Here is a 25,327-nt window from a genome sequence, read left to right as displayed (position 1 = left end):
AACAATTGAACAACTCTTTAACTAGTTTCATTTGAGTCATTTGAACTAGTTATGGTTAAGATGAATAAGGTTGATATGAGAGTAATCATATGGCTAACCTCGGTTAACTATTTGTGAACCAACCTGGTGTACACGTTTAGGTACGATTACATAAACCTAAATGAGGGTACATTTCATTTGTGTGTAACAAGCTAATTCGTTCTAACGGTTGAAAGATATTAGCTTGGTTGAATCAGGTTTTTCATCTAACGGTGAATATTGAATGTTTTATTACCAAGGTAACTTGGATTGCAAACCATGATTTGAAAACTATATAAAGGAGAACTCTGGCAACTGGGAAACCTAAACCCCACACCTTTTGTGTGCTACTAGTTGCATAACTAGAGTCGATTCTCCTTTAACCTTAGGTTTCTTCTCGAGACCCTGTAGGTTAACGACTTGAAGACTTTATTGGGATTGTGAAGCTAAACCCAACTATTATCTTTTTAGTTGCGTGATCTGATCTTGTTGTTTCTATCATGTTGAGTACAATTGAAATAATTGGCTCGAGATTTTATATCTCCGATAGGCAAGATAGAAAAGTAATCACAAACAAACTTCGTCTCATCGTTTGTGATTCCACAATAACTTGTTTCGCTAGTCGATTAAGTTTATTGTGAGGTGATTGATAATACTGAGTTGTTCTTCGGGAATATAAGTCTGGTTTATCAATTGGTTCCTGTTCACCTTGATTTATCAAAATACGGAACAAAATCTCTTGGTATTTCTGTGGGAGACATATTTATTCAATCCTATAGACTTTTCTGTGTGAGGCAGATTTCTCTACCAAGTCTTCGACTTTGGGTCGTAGCAACTCTTAGTTGTGGGTGAGATCAGCTAAGGAAATCAAGTGCGTCGTATCCTGTTGGGATCAGAGAGTAAGGAGCGCAACTGTACCTTGAATCAGTGTGAGATTGATTAGGGTTCAACTATAGTCCAGTCCGAAGTTAATTGGTAGTAGGCTAGTGTCTATAGCTCCTTAATACAGTGTGGTGTTCAATATGGTTAGGTCCCGGGGTTTTTCTGCATTTGCGGTTTCCTCGTTAACAAAGTCCTGGTGTCTGTGTTATTTCTTTTCCACATTATATTTTGTTATATAATTGAAATATCATAGGTTGTGTGTTAATATCAATCAATTAGAATATCCAACCTTTGGTTGTTGATTTACATTGATTGACACTTGAACATTGGTCTTTGGTACCGTTCAAGTAACTCCTCTTATATTCAATCAGGCTCGCAGATTTCTATTTGCTGATTGAATTAAGAGTTAGAGATATTAAACTCTTTGATATACTTTATTCTAGATTGAGTCTGACTGTCTAGTTGATTATCTAGAAAGTATATTGGAGTAAGTCCTCTCAGATTTCCAAACGAATTGTTGGGTGTGGTTGTTAGACCCCCGAATTTTCAATTAGTATCAGAGCAGGCAAACACATTAAAAACCTCATAAGTCTGTGTTTGTAGCGATCTGATATGGACAAAGGTGCTATCTCTATAAACGTACCACTAGTCTTTGATGGCTCTAATTACTTGTGGTGGAAAATTGCTATAAGTGCCTTTCTTTAAGCGCGTGATTTTCAATCATGGATTTATATAGTTAATGGATATTATGTTCCCGTTGTGGCAGTAGGGAATGCAACCGTTCCAAAGAACATTGGTGAATACAATGCTTCCGAGATACTTGCCGCAAAGCAAAACTCTTACGGTTTGAATGCCATCATACATGTCATTAGCCCAGATTTTCAGCACCATGTGACTATGTGCACTAAGTCTAAAGATGATTGGATATCGTAGAAATGTATTCGAAGGTAATTCTAGTGAGAAGGAAGCTTGAATTCAAAATCTTAATTCCGATTGAGAAAACCTTCGTATGGCAGATGAAGATTCTTTAGTTGCATCTTTTCTGATGCCTACACCCATGATGATCTTAACCATCAAAACATACATCACATTAAAGAAGATAAAGTGCAGGAAAGTAAAGGAGACACAGATCTTTTTACGTGGTTCGGTCTCTTGAGACCTACATCCACGTATTTCACTATGATTGTGAGGTGTTACAAGATCTCCATTAGAGGAGGCTCTCATGGAGCTCTAAGGAAGAAGAAGAAGAATACCTATGTAGGCCATCCAGAGAGAGAGAGGTTTAGCCTTAGCTAGAGACCATCTAAAAAAGATCCCCCAAACCCTATTTCTCTTTCTCTTATATAGGGTGGGTGGTTACATTGAATTACAAATACTCACTTAGGCTGACTAGATAGGATAAGACTAAGTGGTTTGGGTATACATTGTGTAGTAGGTTGTATTTTAGTAGGATACTTCGGATCCTAATCTTGAGCCACGTAGCGAGCTCATCTTTTTCCCTCACAGATTCATTTGATAAGTTTAATCACAAAGTGTTTGAAATTGTTAATGCATCTTTTGCATTGGGTAAGACTATTCCTGAAAAGGACATTGTGATGAAAATTCTCAGATCGCTGCCATCTAGATATGATTCTAAGAAGCATGCCATCGTTGAGGGAAATAACTTTGATGCTCTCTCCAGAAACACGTTGTTTGGAAAGCTAAAGATCTTTGATCATGAGCACACATCCAAAATCGGAAAGGATGTTGCCTTCAAAGCACAAAAGAACACTAAATTACTTGACAAAAGTAAAAGTGTTTATGTCTCTGAGGATGATCTTTCGAAGACTGATTCATCAGATGATGAAGATCTTGACAAATCAGTCTCTATGATCACAAGACAGTTTAGGGATCTTCTATTGAAGAGAAGTAAACGGTTTTCAAGAGACAAACCTAGGTCGTCAGTTAAACCTCACAATCGCGTTCCTCCTAAAAACGGGGATGCTGACGAAGCTGATGACGAGGATATGCCACAATGCTTTAAGTGTAAAGGTTTTGGTCATTTTGCAAATGAGTGTCCAAATCGTAGAAAATACATTGGAAACAAAGGTCTTGCTGCAACTCTTGATGAAATGTCTGATCACTATAATTCTAATGAAGACGAAAAATCAAGTGTTACACTTTTTTGTGAAGATATCGATTTTGATAACTGTAGCAATACATACATCAATCTTGATATTCTTCCAGAAAGAAACTCAACCAATCTGGAAGAAGAAATTAACCTTTCTGTTGGAAACTCTCTGTCTGATTTTTCAGGTTCCACTTTGTGCCTAGCAGCTTGCACATCTCGGGAGTCTGAATCATCGTATCCATTGACATGTTCTTATTGTTCACTCAAGGGTCATGAAATTTTAAAGTGTTTCAAGTATAAACACAAGATGAGACATGTCAAGAGACTTCAACGAAGAGCAAATCGCCTAGCAAACAAGCTCAAACTTGTTCAAAAAACCGCTGAGGTATATAAGATTTTATCCCCTTCAAAGAAGTTGGTTTCCAAAGAAAAGTTAAGACCATTAGAAAAGAGAGTTTGGTCTAAACACTTTGATAGACAGGGTTCTATGAATTCCTTTCAAAAAGGTCATGGTGGACAAATTGTTGTTCACCGCAGCACAACTTGATTGTGTTGTTTTGGTGCATCTCATGTGCCTGGTTAAATGAGACAAGACTGTGCACACCTCAGGCTTAAAAGAAAAAAAAATTGTTTTCTTTTTCTTAGTTTTGTTGTTTGTTTTGGAATTCGTTTTCTTCAATTGATATTGGAAGAAACTTCCCTGTGAATTCAATAAAATAGGGTTATTCTCGACAATTCTGCTCTCTTTAGGGTCGTGAATTGTGCGTGCGTGAACCTATGTGGTTAAAAGGTTCAGTAACCCTACATTCCATTTTCCTTCTCTGAAACTCTTTTCATCTTAAGAACTGCATGTTGAGCTTATATTGTGATTTCCTCTCACAAACCCATATACGAATGAAGACTCCAAGCATCATGTGTTCTGATGGAAAAGATGTTAATATGATTGTTAAGCCATCAATCATGAAGGAAAAAGAAAAATATCCATTAACTCCAACTTTAAAAAGAAAAAGAAGGAATGTGAGGAAGCCAAGAGCTGTTCCTTCAAATTCTCAGAAGTTTTCTGATGTTCTTGAAGAGTTGAAGGAAACAAGGAAGGAGATTATGCAAATAAAGGCTTTTGTTATGAGAACTCTTGAAATTCAGAAGGCCCTAGTTCGACATCATCATCCTAGACGGTTTGTTGGAATTGACTCCTTTCTCCATGAACCCTATGTTTCTATGTATGTTGACGACAAGGAGTTCGGGGATGATGAAGAATTCTTCAGAGGTCTCAATGTCTAGTAAATCTTCTTTAGAGAAATTATTTCTTATTTTTAGAAGAATAACTAGGGTTGGAATAACCATTATTGTGAGTACACATAGCTATGTCCAACGATTTTCATCTTCATGATTTAGATTTGTTTATCTAAATTCTAAAGTTTTTTTGGAAGATGATTTTTGCAATTTTAATCTTTATGATTTTATATATTGCAAATTGTTATGGAATATGTTTTTTACGTCTGTGAACCTATGATTGTCCCACACTTGTTCAAAAGTTATCTCTATTATGTCGATATGAAGGTATTGATGGAAGATAAAATGAACTTTTGACATTACAAAAGTTAAAGCCTTTTATGTCATGTTTTGATAAAAAGAAAGGATAAAACTTTTGTTTACAAGGGTTAAGTCTATTATATGTCATTGTGCAAATAGTGATGGAAAATAGAGTGAATCCTTGTCTATTTCGCAGTATTGGTTGATCTCCGATCCACATTTGTGCAAATACTGTGTTGCTCCGTAAGGTTTCTTGTGTTTGATCATAAACGATTGAGTTGAACATTCTTTTATGTCTAACTTAGTTGTTGCTCTGTGAGGTTCCTTATGATTGAGCATGACTAACTAAACTAATCATTCTCTTTTGGTTATTTTAGTTGTTGCTCTGTAAGTTCTCTTATGCCGAGCATGACCAATTGAATTGATCATTTTTGTGGTTGATTTGGTTGTGTATTTCAATTAAATTAATCATGGGTTTTCTTGTGATTAATTTGGTTGTGTTTTTCGATTGAATTAAGCATGGGTTCTCATGTGGTTATTTCAATTGAATTGTTTTGGATTCAAATTCATGATTTTTCATGTGATTTGATTTTGTCCAAAATAAATCCTTCTTTTCTTTTGAAAGTAAGGTCGCCTTTGTTGTTCCTTCGGGGATGACATTTTATGGGGGAGAGTTCATTTTGAACTTGTGCTTAATTGCCAAATCTTTGTGGGGAGTGTGGCTGTGGAATATTTAGGGGTTATCTTGTATCTTTATTAACTCCTTGATGAATGCATTTAGCTTCGGCTTTATGATTGCATCTAAATTTGTTGGTATGTTAATACACCTTTTGGTCATGATGTATCTCCGTGGAAATTTCATTAGGATCCCACTAATTTTCGTACCTTTGCCAATTTTTTTGACAAAATGGGGGAGAATTAATGTGTAGTTCACACTACAAATACATATGGTTTACGGATCATTATGTAAGGGGGAGTGGTTTTCATGTTGAGATATGTATTGACTAAGGGGGAGTGATGCATATCACCATAGTGTTATTGTCTAAGTTGTGATACAATTGAACTTTGATGTTGTGTAATAATACTATGACATTGTATAAAAAGTGATTGAGAGCATTTTGTTTTCTCATTGTTATCGCTACGGATCTTCAACAACTGTGATGCTGAACTTACAACCTTTAGGATCATGGAGTACTTGGAAGTGATGAAGATTTCGACTCGCGTTGAAGATGCCAAGGAGATCAAGCATGTGGATAAGAAGCTATATTTTTTTTTATCTTTTTTGTAATCCATATGTATTGATAGTTTTGTCACTAAAATTGACAAAGGGGGAGATTGTTAGAGCATTGCTCGGTCAATCTCGCATGCGTTGCTATCTCAAGCATGTTTGTCAATGTTAGTGATCAAAACTATAAGTCTTGATTTCTAGCCTATTTATAGATGTCTCGGACTAGGACATAGATAGTGTAGTTGATCTTAGATCTTTCGACGTTCATCTCTTAAAGACGAAGAACTACTAAGGGAAGCTTGTGGAACTTCTTCGACAAAAGGTATGTGGAGACTTGAACTTGTCTATCACTTGGAAAGTCTATTTCTACTATCTCCTATATAGAGACATGAATCGTGTTACGATATAGTTTTCTGTATACACATTTGAGATGTCGAGCTGAGTATATCTCGCTTACATATTTCTCGAAATATGTGATGGTAAGATTTCGCTTCGACCAAGTTCATCTTATATCATGAGAAATTTGCCGATTAACATCTTACATGGTTTGTGTGATACAATCATTTGGTGTAAGACTTGAAAGGTTTCAATAATGATTATTTCAATATCTCGAAAATTGCTTTGATGCTAATAGTGTGTGAAAACGGCTATTGTCATTATAGAAGAATGTTTCAATGATTGAAATAAAGAATTGATGATGTAACCATCTTTGGATATAAGCATATATAGTGTGTTCACACATTAGTGTATAAATCCATAAACCGGAAACCAAGAGTATGCACATGTGTGTATATGGAATTGGTGAAGGAGACAAGTTAAGTATGCGTACCCATACGCATACTGGCGGAAGTTTTTGAACCGAAAATTTCTGATGAGTTTGGAAACTTAACAAACTCAAAACCGGTTGCTCAAGTACGCATACCCGTACGCATACTTGAGTTTTGTCAAATCGGTCAGTTCATGGACTTAAATATTTAAATCATAAGGAATGCAATCTTTGCAAACCGTGGCTATAATGTCCATGATTGATTCAAGTGAATCAAATCAATTTGATTTCAATTGTGTTTTTTAAACAATTGAACAACTCTTTAACTAGTTTCATTTGAGTCATTTGAACTAGTCATGGTTAAGATGAATAAGTTTGATATGAGAGTAATCATATGGCTAACCTCGGTTAACTATTTGTGAACCAACCTGGTGTACACGTTTAGGTACGGTTACATAAACCTAAATGAGGGTACATTTCATTTGTGTGTAACAAGCTAAGTTCGATCTAACGGTTGAAAGATATTAGCTTGGTTGAATCAGGTTTTTCATCTAACAGTAAATTTGAATGCTTTGTTACCAAGGTAACTTGGATTGCGAACCCTGATTTGAAAACTACATTAAGGAGAACTCTAGCAACTGGGAAACCTAATCCCCACACCTTCTGTGTGCTACTAGTTGCATAACTAGAGTCGATTCTTCTTTAACCTTAGGTTTCTTCTCGAGACCCTGTAGGTTAACGACTTGAATACTTCATTGGGATTGTGAAGCCAGACCCAACTATTATCTTTATAGTTGCGCGATCTGATCTTGTTGTTTCTATCGTGTTGAGTGAAACTTAAATAATTGGCTCGAGATTTTATATCTCCGATAGGCAAGATAGAAAAGTAATCACAAACAAACTTCGTCTCATCGTTTGTGATTCCACAATAACTTGTTTTGCTAGTCGATTAAGTTTATTGTGAGGTGATTGATAATACTGAGTTGTTCTTCGGGAATATAAGTCTGGTTTATCAATTTGTTCCTGTTCACCTTGATTTATCAAAAGACGGAACAAAATCTCTTGGGTATTTTTGTGGGAGACAGATTTATTCAATCCTATATATTTTTCAGTGTGAGACAAATTTGTCTATCAAGTCTTCGACTTTGGGTTGTAGCAACTCTTAGTTGTGGGTGAGATCAGCTAAGGTAATCAAGTGCGTAGTATCCTGTTGGGATCAGATACGTAAGGAGCGCAACTGTACCTCGAATCAGTGTGAGATTGATTAGGGTTCAACTACAGTCCAGTCCGAAGTTAATTGGTAGTAGGCTAGTGTCTATAGCGGATTAATACGGTGTGATGTTCAATCTGGACTAGGTCCCAGGGTTTTTCTGCATTTGCGGTTTCCTTGTTAATAAAATCCCGCTGTCTGTGTTATTTCTTTTCCGCATTATATTTTGTTATATAATTAAATATCACAGGTTGTGCGTTGAGATCAATAAATTAGAATATCCAACCTTTGGTTATTGATTTACATTGATTGACACTTGAACAATGGTCTTTGGTACCGTTCAAGTAACTCCTCTTATATTCAATCAGGCTCGCATATTTCTATTTGCTGATTGAATTAAGAGTTGGAGATATTAAACTCTTTGATATACTTTATTTTAGTTTGAGTCTGTCTGTCTAGTTGATTCTCTAGAAAGTATATTGGAGTAAGTCCTCTCAAATTGCTAAACGAATTGTTGGGTGTGGTTGTTAGACCCCCGCATTTTCAATAACCACAAACTCTAGCTCTACTATTAACTAGAATGAGATTAGATATAAGTAGATGGGAAATTATATGGAAATTTAGGTGAAGAATGTGTGATTTTGGATTTGAAACTGACTGAATTTAAAAGGAGTGAGATTATGACTATTGGATTAACATATCCGTTACATGCTGATATAGATCGATCTTCTCAATATAAGACGAGTCGCGTCTCAACAAGAGTCGTGCCTCGTCCTATACTGCGACAAGCGTCTCATATTGAACCGTTCGTCTCTTATTAAGATGCTTGAGACGCTCGGCTCAATCTGAGACAAAATGGGCAAACTCCTAAATGCAAGCGTTTTCCTATCCATTTCTTTGGTTTTTCTATCCCATTGTGGGGTAAGGCCTATTCCTATGCACATGCCAAAATATGATATTTGGCATATATGCACCACTATGGGTATGTGAAACTTCCAAAATTATATGCATATATGCCAGAAATAATATATAGGCATACACGATGGAGTTTCCAGCAAGCGATAGAGTGTCCATCGCTCGATGGTCATAATCTCGCTCGCTGGTCATTAAAGCGTCAGCGCTAGTCAAGCTGTCGCTCGCAAGTCTGATCATCGCTTATATATATTTTCATTCAACAACTACCAATTTCCCCTTATAAATACCTAATTTTAACTCATACCGGCCCAACTTCAAATTCATTTCAACATGCCTAGTGCTCGCATAACCGAAGTGGATTTTACTCCAGAGGAAGATGTTTCTCTAATTCGATGTTGGGTTTCGGTTGCAAGCGATAGAGATTTCAATTTAGAGACATTTACTTATGGGACACTGTGTTTCAAAGGTTTATTACGTTAAGTCACGTAAATTCAAGAAGAACAAATGAGTGTCTTCAAAATCGTAATTGTTTCATCAATAACAATGTTAGAAAGTATCAGCAAATTATGTGGTTGATAAAAGGGGATAATCATTGGTTGTCAAATGAAGAACTAAAAATTAGAGCTCGTACCAAATTCGCCGAAGATAACGGAAGATGGATTAGTCACGACGAATATTATGAATTCTACAATGTTCATGTGCAGGGATTCAAATTTTAAGTATCGTGTTATGCAATCAAGGTTAATTTTTTATGTAAAACTAGTTTCTATTTGAATATTAGTCTAAAAGATAGTTTCCATTAATTTAAGAAAAAAAATTACATTTAAACTAAATTGCTTCCATAATTAAATTGCTTACATTTATAACTACTCATCACCTTGTCCATTTTCTCCCTAACCAAAGATCCAATTACCCGCGTTTTATGGATCAAGAGTGTTGTTCAACATATCAGTTAACGAGCCGGTTTGAGACTCACTTGGTGCTTGGGTCTCATCAGAATCACCATAACCTTGATAAGTAATGGATTCAGAGCGCATGGGAACACGATACAAATCTTGAAATACATGTTGTTGATATTCTTGAGTTTGTTGCAATGGTTGCTGGAATGGTTGAAATGATGATGAGCTTGAGGAAATTTGGGTGGGGGGGGGGAGGTAATTGGGGTATACAAGGTCGATTGCCTAATTACTTCCATGTTCACACCACCACATGGAGTCATTATGTCAGTGTGAAATGACTAAACATACGTACATGAGTTGTATCCAAGCCAATGTTTTCGTCACCACCACTTACTACCTGAGTATCTAACACTTGGTTTGGAGCAGAACTTTCTAGTACCTCCTGCATAGAACGACGTCTCAAACTTCTTTCACTTCCACGACTTCGCTGACTTCAAGTGAGACTCATTCCTCCACCACTGGGACTCAAATGAGTCATTCCCCTACCATTGGGACTCAAATGAGTCATTCCTCTACCACTGGGATTCATTCCTCAAACACCGAGACTCATTCCTCTACTACTACCTGAAGCATCATTACCGTCAAATCCTTGACTCATGTCAAACATCATGCTTTCCCTCACTTTTTGCAACTCTTCCAAGTGGAATTTCTGAAATCCATGTAATGGAGCATGATAATCGTTCAAATGGGTATGATACTGCTCTGGTGTAGCGTTGACCCCCCAGTATGGATAAGTACGATCAAGTGCACTTGAAGCAATTGGATAAGTAACAATATCTCCAGATGTGGTGGATATGGTCTGCACATCCCAAGAAAATGGTGGCATAGTTGACGATGAACTTTGAGAAGGATATGAAAATGCGTCGCCCGTCTCTGGTGGAGGTTGGGAAGGAAGAAATTCATCGGCAAGTGGCATATTACATTCTTACCTAAAGCTGGGAAATCCATCTGACCCAAACTTTGCGGTTGCATAGCAATGTTGGGCTTGAAAATAGTGTTAAACCAAAATAGGTAGTCATTTCTGTCCATTGGCTCATGGATCAATTCATCAGCTTCTTGCCAATGATGACCTTCCCTTATCAATTTCAAGTAGTCGTCTTCGGAAACCTCTGAACTTGGATAGGGTTTGACAGCTATCACTGATCTTCTTTGCAACTGAAGAAGTTTTCTTTCACCATAATACCAAACACCCTTTTAAGAAATAGGGTTGTATAACACCATCCTTGTAAGGCTTACTTGTACCATTCTCTGAGCTTGTTCTTCTTCGAACTCAGGTATTGCTTCATACGGCTGGGAGACAAGGTTAAGGCTTGTTCTACACAACTGTTGAATCTTATGAACAATAACAATATGTTGACCATCTTCAATCTGTTTTCGTTGCCAATTCTAGGAATCGTACTTCAGTATGACCGGAAAAACATTTTTATGATTCTTAAGAGAAGGTTCCGAAACGCGGAACCATGTATACCACCAATACTGAAAATAATAACACTATTGGTTACTAAATTTTCCATGTGAAAATAACAAACAAACAGCGTGAAAAATATTGGTTCTTACCTCCATAACTCCCCAAAATGCATTAAAACTATCTTTTACACACGTCGAGCAATCACCGAGGGATATGTAAATCTCTGATAAAATCGGAGACCCCCAATCATATGTTAGTGCTTTCTCTAAATCTTCTAATGCTTCGAGAAAACCAATTAACACCGCCGAGCTAGCATTTGGAAATAAACATTGGCCCAGTGTCCACAATACAAACAGACGTTCGAGCTCCTCATAATGATCATGGAACAAATATTGATTATTTGTTAACCTGTTCTCATTCATTTTTTTTGGCGTAACGTTATAAAAAACTTTTCAACCCAACCACTTTTAACCCATGTGCTTTTATTTGTCTATATGTATCATTTACTTCTAATTCATTTAAGTATAAAGGAAGTCTTTGTTTCCATTTATCTTCTGATAACTAATTTAGTTTGTTACATGAAAGTAAGTTTCCAGCACATGGAATTCTCGTTAACATGTACAAATCTATTGGTGTAACTCCTATTAACAAAAATTATTCATAATTAGAGTTTGTTGATTTTTATAAAACAAAATACATAATCTAAAAATTTAATTACTAGAAAAAACTGACTTACCGCATTCAAAGTCCTTGAAAAAGAACGTGTTTGTAGTCTTCCACCATCGTTCTAATATAACTTGAACTCCTTGAGTCCTGTGATTTCTAGGTTGTATATGATATAAATGTCGCCAAGGATATCTTCTAACTCTCTCTTGAACAACAGGGGGAAGTAACTGAAAAATCGTTCGGAACTCAGACCATCCACCTCTTAGATTTACCGAATTAATTGCTCCAGATGGTCAGATAGGTGATTAGAGAAATACCTTCACCGGCTACTTGTCCAACATTATCAAACTCATAATTTTTATCCACAACAAAACTTAATCCACTGGCTGGGGTACTAGTAGATCCATTGACTCTTCTGTTTCTTTTTCTTTTTCTTTTCTCCATATTTGTTTAAGAAGTAAAACGAAAGACAATTTCTTTAATAAGAACAGAAGAGCAGAGAAAAGTTAAGAATGGTAGTGTGAAAGATATATGAACAAGGTGCGGTATTTACTGCGTTAGAAAGCCGAACGTTGGCAATATTGATTATAACGTCAGCGCTGGAGTTCCTAGCGAGCGTTATTGACAATAACGCTCGCTAGAAACTCGGTCGTTCCGTGATTTTCCCATAGTGGCACAATTGGTTTGCCATGCCAGCTGGTATGCCAAACAGTTTTTTTTTTATTTTGCATGTGCGCAGGAATAAGCCCATTGTCTTTAGGCCTATTCCTATGGGTATGCCAAAAAAATGTTGTTTGGCATACCAGGTGGTATGGAAAACCATTTGTGCCACTATGGGAAAACTACGGAGCGACAAAATTTCTAGCGGTCGATATTCTTAATAACGCCAGCGGTAAAGACTTTATCGTTGGCATTATTAAGTTTATCGCTCGATATTAACTCTAGCGCTAACGGCTAGTTCTTTATCGCTATAAATAGGTAATTTTCAAACTCAGAAGTTGACTTCTCCAATTTTGATCTAATTTGACTTCTCCTAATTTCATTATCCACATTGGCACGACCAACAACTCTTCGATTTGCGTCAGCACGTTGGTTTGCTACGAACTCAGCAACGCTCATATTATCATCCATACTCTTTGAAGAATCGGAAGAGTGAAGAAAAGAATTGGAGATTGAGAAATTCTAGAGAGGTTTAGAAATTCTGGTGTGAGTTGAAATGAGATTGAAATTAGGTATTTTTAGAGGTGAAAAATAGTAGCAGTTGGATGAAGATAAGCGATGATCAGAGAGACGAGCGATAGCTTGACTAGCATTGGCGCCTTAAAGACCAGCGAGCGTTGAGTTGACCATCGAGCGATGGACACTCTATCACTCGCCGGAATCTCTGTCGTGCATGCCATATAGGCATATGAGTTTGGCATACCCATAATGGGTACATATATGCCAAAAATCAGTGTTTGCCATACCCATAGGAATAAGCCTTACCCTTCATATTTTTCAGTAGCATCCTATGGTAACGGTTTCGGTGTCTGCTATTATTCTTTCTTACAGGCAGAAATATCCTGCAGGAGGAGGATTAAAGTTTTTGTTATCTTCTTTTTCTACTTCTTCATAAATGTCTGCTTCTTCTTCTTCTTCACTTCCTCTTCACACCACACCAAATTTTAATCCCTCCCATTCTTCCAAATCAACCAAAATCAAGCAAACTCAAAGCTTCAAACCAACCCACAAACTCCATGAAGAAAAGCAGCTTCAATCCAAACCATACTTTCACCAAATCTCATCACTCTGTAAACAAAGTCAAATTAAAGAAGCCATTACTCTCCTCACTGAAATGGACTTCAAAAATGTTCAAATTGGACCAGAAATCTATGGAGAAATTCTCCAGGGTTGTGTTTATGAGCGTGCACTCTCCACAGGTCAACAAATCCATGCTAGAATACTTAAAAATGGTGGGTTTTACTCTACAAATGAATATATTGAAACAAAGTTAGTAATTTTCTATGCAAAATGTGATCTTTTGAATGTAGCAAATCAACTTTTTGATAAACTTGAGAAAAAGAATGTATTCTCTTGGGCTGCTATAATTGGATTATGTTGTAGGATGGGTTCTAATGAAAAGGCTTTATTGGGGTTTAATGAAATGCATCAACATGGGTTTCTTCCTGATAATTTTGTTATACCCAATGCTTTGAAAGCTTGTTCTGCTTTACAGATGATTGGGTTTGGGAAAGGGGTTCATGGGTATGCTTTGAAAATGGGGTATAACTCTTGTGTGTTTGTTTCTAGTAGCCTTGTTGATATGTATGGGAAATGTGGTTTATTAGATGATGCAAAGAAGGTGTTTGATGAAATAGTTGATAGAAATGTAGTTACGTGGAATTCGATGATTGTTAGTTATGCTCAGAATGGGATGGACGAGGAAGCTTTGAAGGTGTTTTATTGTATGAGAATGGTGGATGTTGAACCTACTAGAGTTACAGTTGCTAGCTTTCTTTCCGCAGCTGCTAACGTAGATGCTGTTGATGAGGGTAGGCAAGGTCATGCGATAGCCATTTTAAGCGGTTTAGAGTTGGATAGTATCTTGGGAAGTTCTCTTATTAACTTCTATTCAAAAATTGGTTTTATTGAAGATGCAGAGCTTGTATTTAGTAATATGGTCGAGAAAGATGTGGTGACATGGAATTTGCTCATATCTGGTTATGTTCAACAAGGGAAGATCGAGGATGCTTTAGATTCGTGCCGTCTAATGAGGTCAGAGAATTTTGGATTTGACTCGGTAACTCTAACAACCATATTGTCTGCATCTACTAAAATAAGAAATGTGGAGCTCGGTAAAGAGTGTCATGGTTACTGCATTAGAAATAACTTTGACTCTGATGTGGTGGTTGCAAATAGCATTATAGAGATGTATGGAAAATGTGAGAGTACTGATAAGGCAAGACGAGTCTTTGAGAAAACAGTACAAAAGGATCTCACATTGTGGAATACGTTAATTGCTGCTTATGCTGAATCAGGTCTGAGCGGCGAGGCCTTGAAGCTGTTTTATCAGATGCAGTTAGAAGGTGTACCTCCAAATGTAGTTTCATGGAACTTGGTGATTTTGGGATTCCTTAGAAATGGGCAAGTAACTGAAGCTGAAACCATCATCTCAGAGATGCAATGTATGGAAATCCAACCTAATCTGGTCACTTGGACTTCTCTCATATCTGGTTTGGCTCAAAATGGACACGGAGATAGGGCCATTCATTACTTTAAAGAGATGCAAATTCGTGGGCTACAACCTAATACTGTAAGCATCATTTCCTTGCTATCAGCTTGCATAAATGTATCATCATTAGAATTTGGCAAGGCTATTCATGGGTACATAATACGTCGTCAACTTTTTTCATCTCTTTCCATCATAACCTCTCTTGTAGATATGTATGCAAAATGTGGGAATTTGTACCTAGCCAGGAAGTTTTATGACATGGTTAATTGCAAGGAGTTGCCTATTTACAATGCAATGATATCTGGATATTCATTACATGGCCAAGCTGGGGAAGCTTTTGAAGTATTTAACCGAATGCAGAATGAGAAAATTGAACCAGATGAAATAACGTTCACTGGTCTCTTGTCGGCATGTGATCATGCAGGGTTGGTAGAGAAAGGTTTGAAAGTTTTTAATGATATGATCTCTGAATACCGAATGAAGCCAAGTATGCACCACTACGGTTGTATGGTGAGTCTACTTTCTCGCTGTGGAAATCTAGAAGAAGCACTTAAATTTGTCCTCGAAATGCCACTTGAGCCTGATGCCCAGATATTAGGATCAATTCTTTCTGCATGTAAAGAACAAAACAAGATTGAGTTAGGAGAGTACTTGTCCCAATACTTATTCAAGTTGGAACCAGATAATTCGGGAAATTATGTTGCACTTTCAAACACTTATGCAGCGGCAGGAAGATGGGATGAAGTGTTGAAGCTGAGAAACATAATGAGAGAAAAAAAGCTAAGGAAAAAGCCAGGCTGCAGTTGGACTCAAATCGGAACAGAACTCCATGTGTTTGTTGCAGGCGATAAGTCACACTCGCAAGCAAAGGTTATATATGAGACATTAGCTTGGTTAGAAAAGGAGATGAGGTTTGTGCACCAGCTTAACATGTATGATTAATAACAATAAGATTCCGAGTTCTTAAGCAAATGTATATGTCTGGCACCAAGTAAAAAAGCGGATCCGAAGCAGATGGAATTAGATGGCTAATTTGGCAATGTACCCATTCAAGGTGATTTAGGAATTCAACCAGAGAAACAAGGAAAAAAAGTAGAAGGTAGAACTGTTGGATTATTGACCTGCAAGGCAGTGGTGGAGTCGCTTACAGACAAGGGACAGCGCGTGCAGAGATGCCCTTCACTCCACGGTTACAACTTTCCTCCTCTTCAGGACAAGTAAGTTTTGATCCATTCATCCTATAAGTTTCGAGTTGCTTTAAAGAATGAAGACTTTAATATGTTTTGATATTAATTCTTTCCAGTCATTACACGAAAAGTTACCTAGTGACGAACTTCGCCTGCTATCTACTGCTTTATTAGAGAACCTTGACCTCAGATATGATAATTGGCCAACTTCTTAATCGTTTAGAAGTTTAGATGATAATTATTTAGAGTTAGAAGTAAAAGTAAGCACTACTTGACTAGTTTTTGGGACGCTTGTGCCTTAAGTTATTGTTCCAACTTCCAACAGCTTAGTTCTCTCTGTAACTAGGTTTTCCTGATCAAACGATTGATTCAAGTAATCACTAGTTAAAATTATAAAGTTGAAGCCTTCCACACTTTGTTTTTTTTTTCTTTTCGCAGTAAATGAATTTGATTTTATAACAATTACTCTTTCTTTTTTGGAAATTTGCATATATATGCATACAAGAAGAAATACTTGATAGACCTAAGAAATAATCTAGGGTTCTTTTTGAGATATATGGGGTTTTCTGCAGAAATGGCGTTGAAATGTAGGCTTGGTGTTTTCCATTGCTAGGAAAGGGGATGAACTCGCAATGCTTCGTGCAGAGCGTGTAAAGTTGAACAGTGTGTTTTCCACTGCTAGGAAATGGGAGAAACTCGCAATTCTTCGTGCAGAAATGGAGCGTGAGCGTGTAAAGTTGAACAGTGTGTTTCCCACTCCTAGGAAATGGGGTGAACTCGCGATTCTTCGTGCAAAAATGGAGCGTGTAAAGTTGAACAGAATCGTGAGTGAACCTCATTAATTTCTTAGTTTACCTTTCTGCCTTATTATTACTCCCTGTAGAAAAATATGATTGCTGAGAAATTCGTAATTGGGGCTATGCAATGGTTTTTGGTGATAGCAAATTCGTTTATCATGTGCACAACTGCAACTAGAATGATCTGTTGAATTTTGGAAAAATATTACGTGTTTGAATTGCTGAACTGCAGGTATAGGATGTAAAATTCTCCAAACCCTAACAGTGAATATGGTTGCAAATGAAGTAGGGAATCTTTTAATACTTCAGTAGAACTGGTAGTTTACATTCAATTTCTCACAGATCAGTTATGGAGACATATATTCGTGTGGGGGTGATCTTAGACTCTTAGTTTTGGACCTTTTGGTATGACAGATAAAATTCGTTTGGATTTTAGGATGTTCTTTCGCGAATATATTTCTTCATGCGTGCTTCAGTTCACATAAGTTGAGTGATCGGTATGGAACAGGAGTACTGTAAGATTACTGTTGTTATCATGATCTTGAGCTCCACTCTGAAGTTAAACAACGTGTAAGAATAAGTAGGATATGTAGAGAAAACTGTGAGAGAAGTAGAGCTACTCGATATTAGTCCCTGTCCTAGTGAGCAGATTAGTTAACTCTGAATGAGCGAGAGGGAGCACTAAAGATGTTTCCCTTCCAACAGCTGTCCTGGGATGTATTACCGAAAAGGAAAATTTTGACTTAGGAGATAATTTCTACCCACGTGCACTACTTGGCCAATGGATACTGTGTAGATGTATGCGTGGACTCACCTTAGCTGTGTCCCTGTTAACAGCTCCGTGCCTGGAACATGGATCAACAGGGATATGGGGCTATAATTTTCTCCCACTGAGTAGTTGTGTTCGAATAAAAATAAAAAAAGGGGCCGACTCCTGCAATGGAAGTATAAATAGTGTAAGACGCGACTGTCCTGCTCCCTGCATCATGAACTGTAGAAATTTTAAAAGTAGGAACGGAAACAACCCATCTTGCTGGAAATGTCTGTTAACAGTTGTATACTTAGATTTGCTTTCCTCCAAACCACTTGCTAATAAAATATCTATCTATTTGTATGAACTTGTGTGTTTTTGTCAAACATAAAAGATACTTGCCAATCTTTGTTTCTGAAATTGAGCTTCTTGTTTGCAGGACTTAGATGCTAAAGTAAATTATAAGACATATCTTGTTTCAGGAGTGGTGACTGCAGTAATTAGTTGAGTAATTTGGATGCCTGCCGTGTATATGATCGGCAAGTTTCTTGATTATTGATTCCCTGTGGTGGAAAAAGAGAATGAGGGTATGGGCTCTAGTCATGCTGCTTAGCTAATGCTGCTTGTTAGAGTGCTTCATTGTAAACTATAGGGTAAGTTCCTGTCATAATCATTCTCAATTTTAAACTTACACCTTTCGGTTGAGAAATTTTATTCAGACTGTTCTTCATTTTCTTTTGCATCGAAATAAAAGAAACATTCAATAGAATCTCTTTATTAGTTGTTGAATGCAATTGAATGCTTCTAACTAGGTTTTGCTACATATTTAGTATCTTATAAAGTTTTTAGAGCTTTGTAGGTTGTACTATAATATTTGTAGTAATCAAGGCTTTATTTTTCCACAGTTAATCTAACCATACACGATGTTGACATTAAGAAATTTGATTTCCTTCCTTTTCTTATGTTTAATGGTGATTGATTGCCCGTTCCTTTAAGGAATGCTTAGGACTAGGAGACATGCAACTTCTCTTTTGCTATATTTGATTGGCCAAGCACATAAGTACACTCGGGGAGTCTATTTATAAAATAAGATAAAGCGTAGGACTTTGCTGCTCTCCTCTAGCATTTCTACCCTATGTGTGAATTTTTTGGATAGTCTAGGGTTCGTTTTGAGATATATGGAGTTTTCTGCAGAAATGGCGGTGAAATCTAGGCTTTTCTTTAGGGCGTTTTCCACTGCTAGGAAATGGGATGAACTCGCAATTCTTTGTGCAGAAATGGAGCGTGTATATTTGAACAATGCGTTTTCCACTGGTAGGAAATGGGATGAACTCGCAATTCTTCGTGCAGAAATGGAGCATATAAAGTTGAACAATATTGTGAATGTAACACGATTTATAACTCGTTAAGTCTTAGTTTACCTTTCTGCCTTATTATTACTCCCCGTAGCAAAATATGAAATGTTGCTGAGAAATGTATTTGGGGCTACTCGATGGTTCTTGGTGACAGAAAATTCGTTTATTATGTGCACAACGGCAACTAGAATTATCTGTTGAAAATGGAGGAGGGAATCATTTAACACTTTAGGAGAAACTGGTTATGGTTTAACTGGTGTTTTACCTTCCACGTGCACTTCTTGGCCAATGAATACTGTATAGGTGTATTCATCAGATTAGTGTGCAACTGAAGTGGACTCACCTTGACTGTATCCTGGGTGAGCCTGTTTACAGCTCCGTCCCTGTGATAAGGATCAACAGGGGTACGAGGCTATAATTCTCTCCCATTGAGTAGTTGTTTTTAAATAAAGAATAATAAAAAAGGGGCTGACTCCTGCAACGGAAGTATAGTTAGTGTAGTGACATCAGTAGTGAAAAGAATGTAAAATATCTCAAGTTTCTTTTCATGGCTAATTTAATGGAATTTTTTGATCAGAAATAAGGTTTCTTGAAATTGGTTCAGAATTTGTAGAGAGAAGGTGATTTGTGCTCGCTTTTATAGTTGAGATTCAATCAACATTCTACTTGCTTTTGCTAAACAGAGACGAGCCAGGACATTAATGATCAGTGGAAATTAAGGACCTAACATGTGGTTATTGATTCCTTTTTGGCTTGGCTGTTTCTTCAAGCATTTAATATAGTAGCTTTGTTAATATTGTTTTATATCACTGTCTACACTTGATAAACGATTCCAAATCATTAACACTGAACCTAATCTAGCTATCTATTTGACTGATTGATAGTTTTAATTTAGTTGAACATGTATCTTTCACCACAGCTGGCTTGAATAAACAATCTCCAAACTATATTGTCTATTTGCTAACCGGTAAAGATTAATATGCAACCATGAACCATGCAGCCATGCTTGGCGATAGTTTATTCAAGTCATCTGTGGTGAAAGATACATGTTTAACAAAAAAAAACATATTCAACTACATTAAAATTATCAATTAAAAAGATAGTTAGATTAGGTTCAGTGTTCATGAGTTGAAAGTCATTTTTTAAGTGTAGACAGTGATATATTATGCTTGAAGAAACAACCAAGCCAAAAAGGAATTAACAACCACATGTCAGGTCCTTAATTTCCACCGATCATTAATGTCATGGCTCATCTCTGTTTAGCCAAAACAAGTAGAATGTTGATTGAATCTCAATTATAATATGCGAGCATAAATCATCTTCTCTCTATAAACTCTGAGCCAATTTCAAGAAACCTTGTTTCGGATAAAAAAACACCCATTAAGTTAGTCATGAACAGAAACTTGAGATATTTTACATTCTTTTCACTACTGATGTCACTACTCCTAAAATAAGATGTCTTATAATCTAATTTAGTAAGAGCATCATCATGAACTGTAGAATTTTTTAAAGTAGAAACGGAAACAACCTATCTTGCTGGAAATGTCTCTTAACAGTTGTATACTTAGATCGGCTTTCCTCCAACCCACTTGCTAAATGAATATTTATCTACTTGTATGAACTTGTGTGTTTGTGTCACAGGTAAAAAAAAACAAAAAAAACCTTGCCAGTCTTTGTTTCTGAAATTGAGCTTCTTGGCTGTGTCCGGGGTAAGCCTCTTAACCGCTTCGTGCCTGGTACATGGATAAACAGGGATATGGGGCTATAATTTTCTCCCACTGAGTAGTTGTGTTCGAAGAAATATAAAAAAAGGGGCCGACACCTGCAATGAAAGTATAAATAGTGTAAGATGCGACTCTCCTGCTCCCTGCATAAGAGTATCATCATGAACTGTAGAAATTTTAAAAGTAGAAACTAAAACAACATATCTTGCTGGAAATGTCTGTTAACAGTAGATTATAAAAGTAGGAACTTGTGTCTTTGCGTCAAAAATAAAAAAAAAAAACTTGCCAATATTTGTTTCTGAAATTCAGCTTCTTGTGTGCAGGACTTAGATGCTAAAGTAGATTATAAGACATATCCTGCTTCAGGAGTAGTGGCTGCAGTAGTTTCTGCAGTAATTTGGATGCCTGCCGTATATATGTTTTCTGCAAGTTTCTTGATTATGATTCCCTGTGGTGGAAAAAGAGAAAGAGAAGACTGGAAGAAGACATGGTGTGGGCTCAAGTCATGCTGCTTAGCTAATGCTGCCTGTTAGAATGCTTCATTTTAAACTATAGGGTAAGTTCCTGTCATAATCTTTCTTAAATTTGAACTTACACCTTTCGGTTGAGACTTTTTATTCAGATTGTTCTTCATTTTCTTTTGCATCAAAATAAAAGAAACATCCAATAAAATCTCTTTATTAGTTGTTGAAATGCAATTTAATGCTTCTAACTAGGTTTTGCTACATATTTAGTATCTTGTAAAGTTTTTAGAGGTTTGTAGGTTGTACTATAATATTTGTAGTAATTAAGGCTCTATTTTTCCACAGTTAATTTAACCATAGACGATGTTGACTGTAAGAAATTTGATTTCCTCCTTTTTCTTATGTTTAATGGTGACTGATTGCCCATTTCTAGCATTTCTACCCTATGTGTGGATTTTTTTTTTGTTGAGATAATCTAGGTTTTTTTTTTTTGAGATTTACTGGGTTCTCTGCAGAAATGGCGTTGAAATCTAGGCTTTTCTCTAGGACGTTTTCCACTGCTGGTATTTGGGATGAACTCGCAATTTTTTGTGCAAAAATGCAGCGTGTAAAATTGAACAGTGCGTTTTCCACTGCTTGGAAATGGGATGAGCTCGCAATTCTTCGTGCAGAAATGGGGCGTGTAAAGTTTAACAGTATTGTGAGTGAAACAAGGTTTGCAACTCATTAATTATTACTTTTCCTTTCTGCCTTATTATTACTCCCCGTAGAAAAATATTAAATTTTGCTGAGAAGTTCGTAACTGGGGCTACTCAATGGTTTTTGGTGATATAAAATTCGTTTATTATGTGCACAACCGCAACTAGAATGATCTGTTGAAAATGGAGTAGGGAATCTTTTAACACTTTAGTAGAACTAGTTATGGTTTAATTGGTGTTTACCTTCAATTTCTTAAATATCAGTACCGAGACATAAATTCGCGTTAGGGTGATCTTAGTTTTGCTACTAGGGATAAAATTCATTTAGATCTTAGGATGTTCACGCGAATACATTCTTCATGAACAGGAGTATTGAAAGATCATGTGTTTGTTATCGTCATCTTGAGCTCCACTCCGAAGTTAAACGATGCGTTTTATTTTGACTCATGAAATAATTTCTACCCATGTGCACTACTTGGCCAATGGATACTCTATAGATGTATGCATGAAATTAGTGTGTAACTGAAGTGGACTCACTTTGACTGTATCCTGGGTAAGCCTGGTTACAGCCCTGTTCCCTGTTATAAGGATCAACAGGGGTACGAGGCTATCATTTTCTCCCACTGAGTAGTTGTGTTTAAAGAATAATGAAAAAAAGGGGGCCTACTCCTGCAGTGGAAGTATAGTTTGTGTAAGACGTTACTCTCGTGCTCCCTGCTTAAGAGCATCATCATGAACAGTAGAAATTTTTCAAGTAGAGACAGAAGCAACCTATCTTGCTGGAAATGTCTGTTAACAGTTGTATGCTTGGATCCTCTTGCTAAATGAATATTTACCTACTTGTATGAACTTGTGTGTTTGTGTCAAAAATTTAAAAAAAAAAATACTTGCCAGTCTTTGTTTCTGAAATTGAGCTTCTTGTGTGCAGGACTTAAATGCTAAATTAGATTATAAGACATCTTATTTCAGGAGTAGTGACAACAGTAGTTTCTGAAGTAATTTGTATATCTGTCGTGTATTTGTTAGATAAGTTTCTTGATTATCAATTCCCTGTGGTGGAAGAGGAGACTGGAAGAAGACATGGTATGGGCTCAACTCGTGCTGCTTAGCTAATGCTGCCTGTTAGAATGCTTCAAGCAAGGAGAATCTCGAAATTCCTACTGTTTATTTTACTGGTGATCATACCTTAAAGACGTCAAATATTTACTAAGCTCCTTGTTGTTAGTTTTTATTCACCTTGATGAAGACTCCTGAATATTGAACACTCCGAAAACCTGTTATCTTTCTGAAAAGAAAGTGAGATACTGAAACTCTCCATGAATATTATTCTTCCGCCTCTTGAATGTATCTGTCATGGAAGATGTGATCTTTATTATTTCTTTTGAAATTATTGTACTGCACATGAAAGGCTGTACCTTTAGTTTTTCTAGTTGCTGCTGATTCGTTTCCAACTTGTATGCAGCCGGTTACCTTTCCAGCCCTACCCAGCAGCACGAGGATGTCGCCAAAGTAAGTTCCAGATGAATTGGGGTGCCTCTTATTTGATGATAGCATTCTTTTCCACCCAATAAGACATTTATCTTGTGTTTCAAGTCCAAATTAAATTTCTTGCCATGGACGGATCAGTTATTTACTGCAACTGCAATATCGAACTGAACTGGCGATAGCAATTTTCAGTTCGTTCCCCGGAACAAGTATGTTATGCTAACTAAACTCTTGCCTTGAATTCATTCTCATTCTACATCATGGACCAAAGTCGTATAACATTTACTCCATTTTCCTAAAACACTGGAAGAATGTCTCAACCATAATCTTTATAGGGTAAGTTCCTGTCACATTCATCCTTAAATATAACCTTACACCTTTCAGTGACTTTTTATTCTGAGTTCTTCATTTTCCTCTTTATTAGTTGTTGAAAGCTGCAATTTAATGCTTGTAACTAGCCAAGTTGGTTTTACTGCATTTACATAAAGTTTCTATAGCGTTGTAGGTTTTATTCTTCCACGGTTGATCTAACCTTAGACGACATTGACAGGAAGAAATTTGATTTCCCACTTTTTCTTATGTTATATAATGGTGATTGATTGTGATGGAAACCCGTTTCTTTAAGCAATGCCTAGCATTAGGAGACTTGCAACTTCTCTTTTTGCTATATTTGGTTGGCCAAGCACATAAATAGTACGCTCTAGGCGTCTATCTATTCAATGAATAAGATAAAGCATAGCACTTTGCTCAGCTGCTCTCTTCTAGCAATATTTCTGCCCTGTGTTGAATTTATTTTTTTTTTTGAAAAATAAGCTTGGCTTACCAATGGTGGTTGAGCGCTCTGTGGATTTTATGTTTGATTTTTGCAACGCTATCATTTTTCTTTACTCAATCTCATTTGCTGTCGTAAGAGCAAATCTTATGATACTCTTAATCCGAAGAAAAGACTCTGAGTTCATTCCCTGACTCAAATGGGTCCGAATCAAGGGTCAAGTCTGACTCAACTCGTGATTCAGATCTTACTCAAACTAAAAAATAAATAACCTGACATATGACTCGTAACGAATCGGATTCAGACGCCGAATCAGCAACAAACAAACAGCGTGTGCCTCTAACAGTCAAACATCACGAGATTGTTGATACAAGTCCTCTTGATGTCAAGACTTGATTACTTGAAGTATTGATAGAATAAAAGAATGTCAAAATGTGATAGGGAAATGATTCATATCATTAGGTGTTAAAGACTATAATTTTTAAACCAAATCATGTCCCATTAACCTATACATTTTGAGATTTTTATTCCAAGTTAGTATAGATTTGAAAATTGCAAGCAATATTCTCAGTCGCATCATGTATGAGGTATGTACGTTAGGTGCAAGCAATATTCTAACTTGGAATAAAAATCAATAAGACGTTAGTGTGGAGCTCTTGGCCTCTTTCAATCATTTCATTGTACAATATAATAAGCACCAGGAGCATAGCCTTTCACACCCTTTTGACACAATCTTGTCGCCGACATCGAAATTTAAATCTTTTTGAATCCAACTATAATGTATTTTGAAAAAAAGGAGAGAAATTTTAAGTTCGAATTTTTATTTTGTTAGTTATTTACCTAAATTATAAAAGAAGTACTCCCTCCGTTACTTCTTAATAGGTTAGTTTCTTTTTTTTGAGAAAATTAAGGAAATCAAGAAAACTAATTATTGAAAGTGGTCCTCTAGACACTTGTCAATAAAAGAAGTGAAGTGAAATGGTCCCCATGACACTTGTCAGCCAAAGAAAGAAGTTAAAAGAAAAGTGGTCCCAGAAAATTAAAGTAACATTTGACTTTCCCAATTAGGGAACTGGCCTATTTTTTTTGAAATATTTATTTATAGAAACTCACCTATTAAAAAGTAAAGGAGGGAGTACATGTTATAGAAAATGTAAACCGAAAACAAAGTTTTTTTGTGCGTGTGAA

General features: G+C 36.5%; 1 protein-coding gene across 16 annotated transcripts; it reads left to right on the top strand.

The window, feature by feature from the left end:
* Nucleotides 1-13,261: 13,261 nt before the first annotated feature.
* On the top strand, nucleotides 13,262-23,972 carry LOC113284477 (pentatricopeptide repeat-containing protein At5g55740, chloroplastic). Of its 16 annotated transcripts, XM_026533939.1 has the most exons (8): nucleotides 13,262-16,123; nucleotides 16,666-16,917; nucleotides 18,081-18,294; nucleotides 18,917-19,045; nucleotides 20,638-20,840; nucleotides 21,044-21,276; nucleotides 21,700-21,898; nucleotides 22,909-23,972. In XM_026533939.1, the coding sequence occupies exon 1, from the start codon at nucleotides 13,311-13,313 to the stop codon at nucleotides 15,846-15,848; it is 2,538 nt and encodes an 845-aa protein (XP_026389724.1). In that variant the 5' UTR covers nucleotides 13,262-13,310; the 3' UTR covers nucleotides 15,849-16,123; nucleotides 16,666-16,917; nucleotides 18,081-18,294; nucleotides 18,917-19,045; nucleotides 20,638-20,840; nucleotides 21,044-21,276; nucleotides 21,700-21,898; nucleotides 22,909-23,972. The 16 variants fall into 16 exon arrangements, with proteins under 16 accessions (XP_026389724.1, XP_026389733.1, XP_026389729.1 ...); XM_026533948.1 differs by lacking the exons at nucleotides 18,917-19,045; nucleotides 20,638-20,840 and having other exon boundaries at nucleotides 22,909-22,965; nucleotides 23,345-23,972; XM_026533944.1 differs by lacking the exons at nucleotides 18,917-19,045; nucleotides 20,638-20,840 and having other exon boundaries at nucleotides 22,909-23,057; nucleotides 23,345-23,972.
* Nucleotides 23,973-25,327: the final 1,355 nt, after the last annotated feature.

Source organism: Papaver somniferum, chromosome 5 (genome assembly GCF_003573695.1).
Source record: "Papaver somniferum cultivar HN1 chromosome 5, ASM357369v1, whole genome shotgun sequence".
NCBI lineage: Eukaryota > Viridiplantae > Streptophyta > Magnoliopsida > Ranunculales > Papaveraceae > Papaver > Papaver somniferum.
This window is presented reverse-complemented; position numbering and strand designations above follow the sequence as displayed.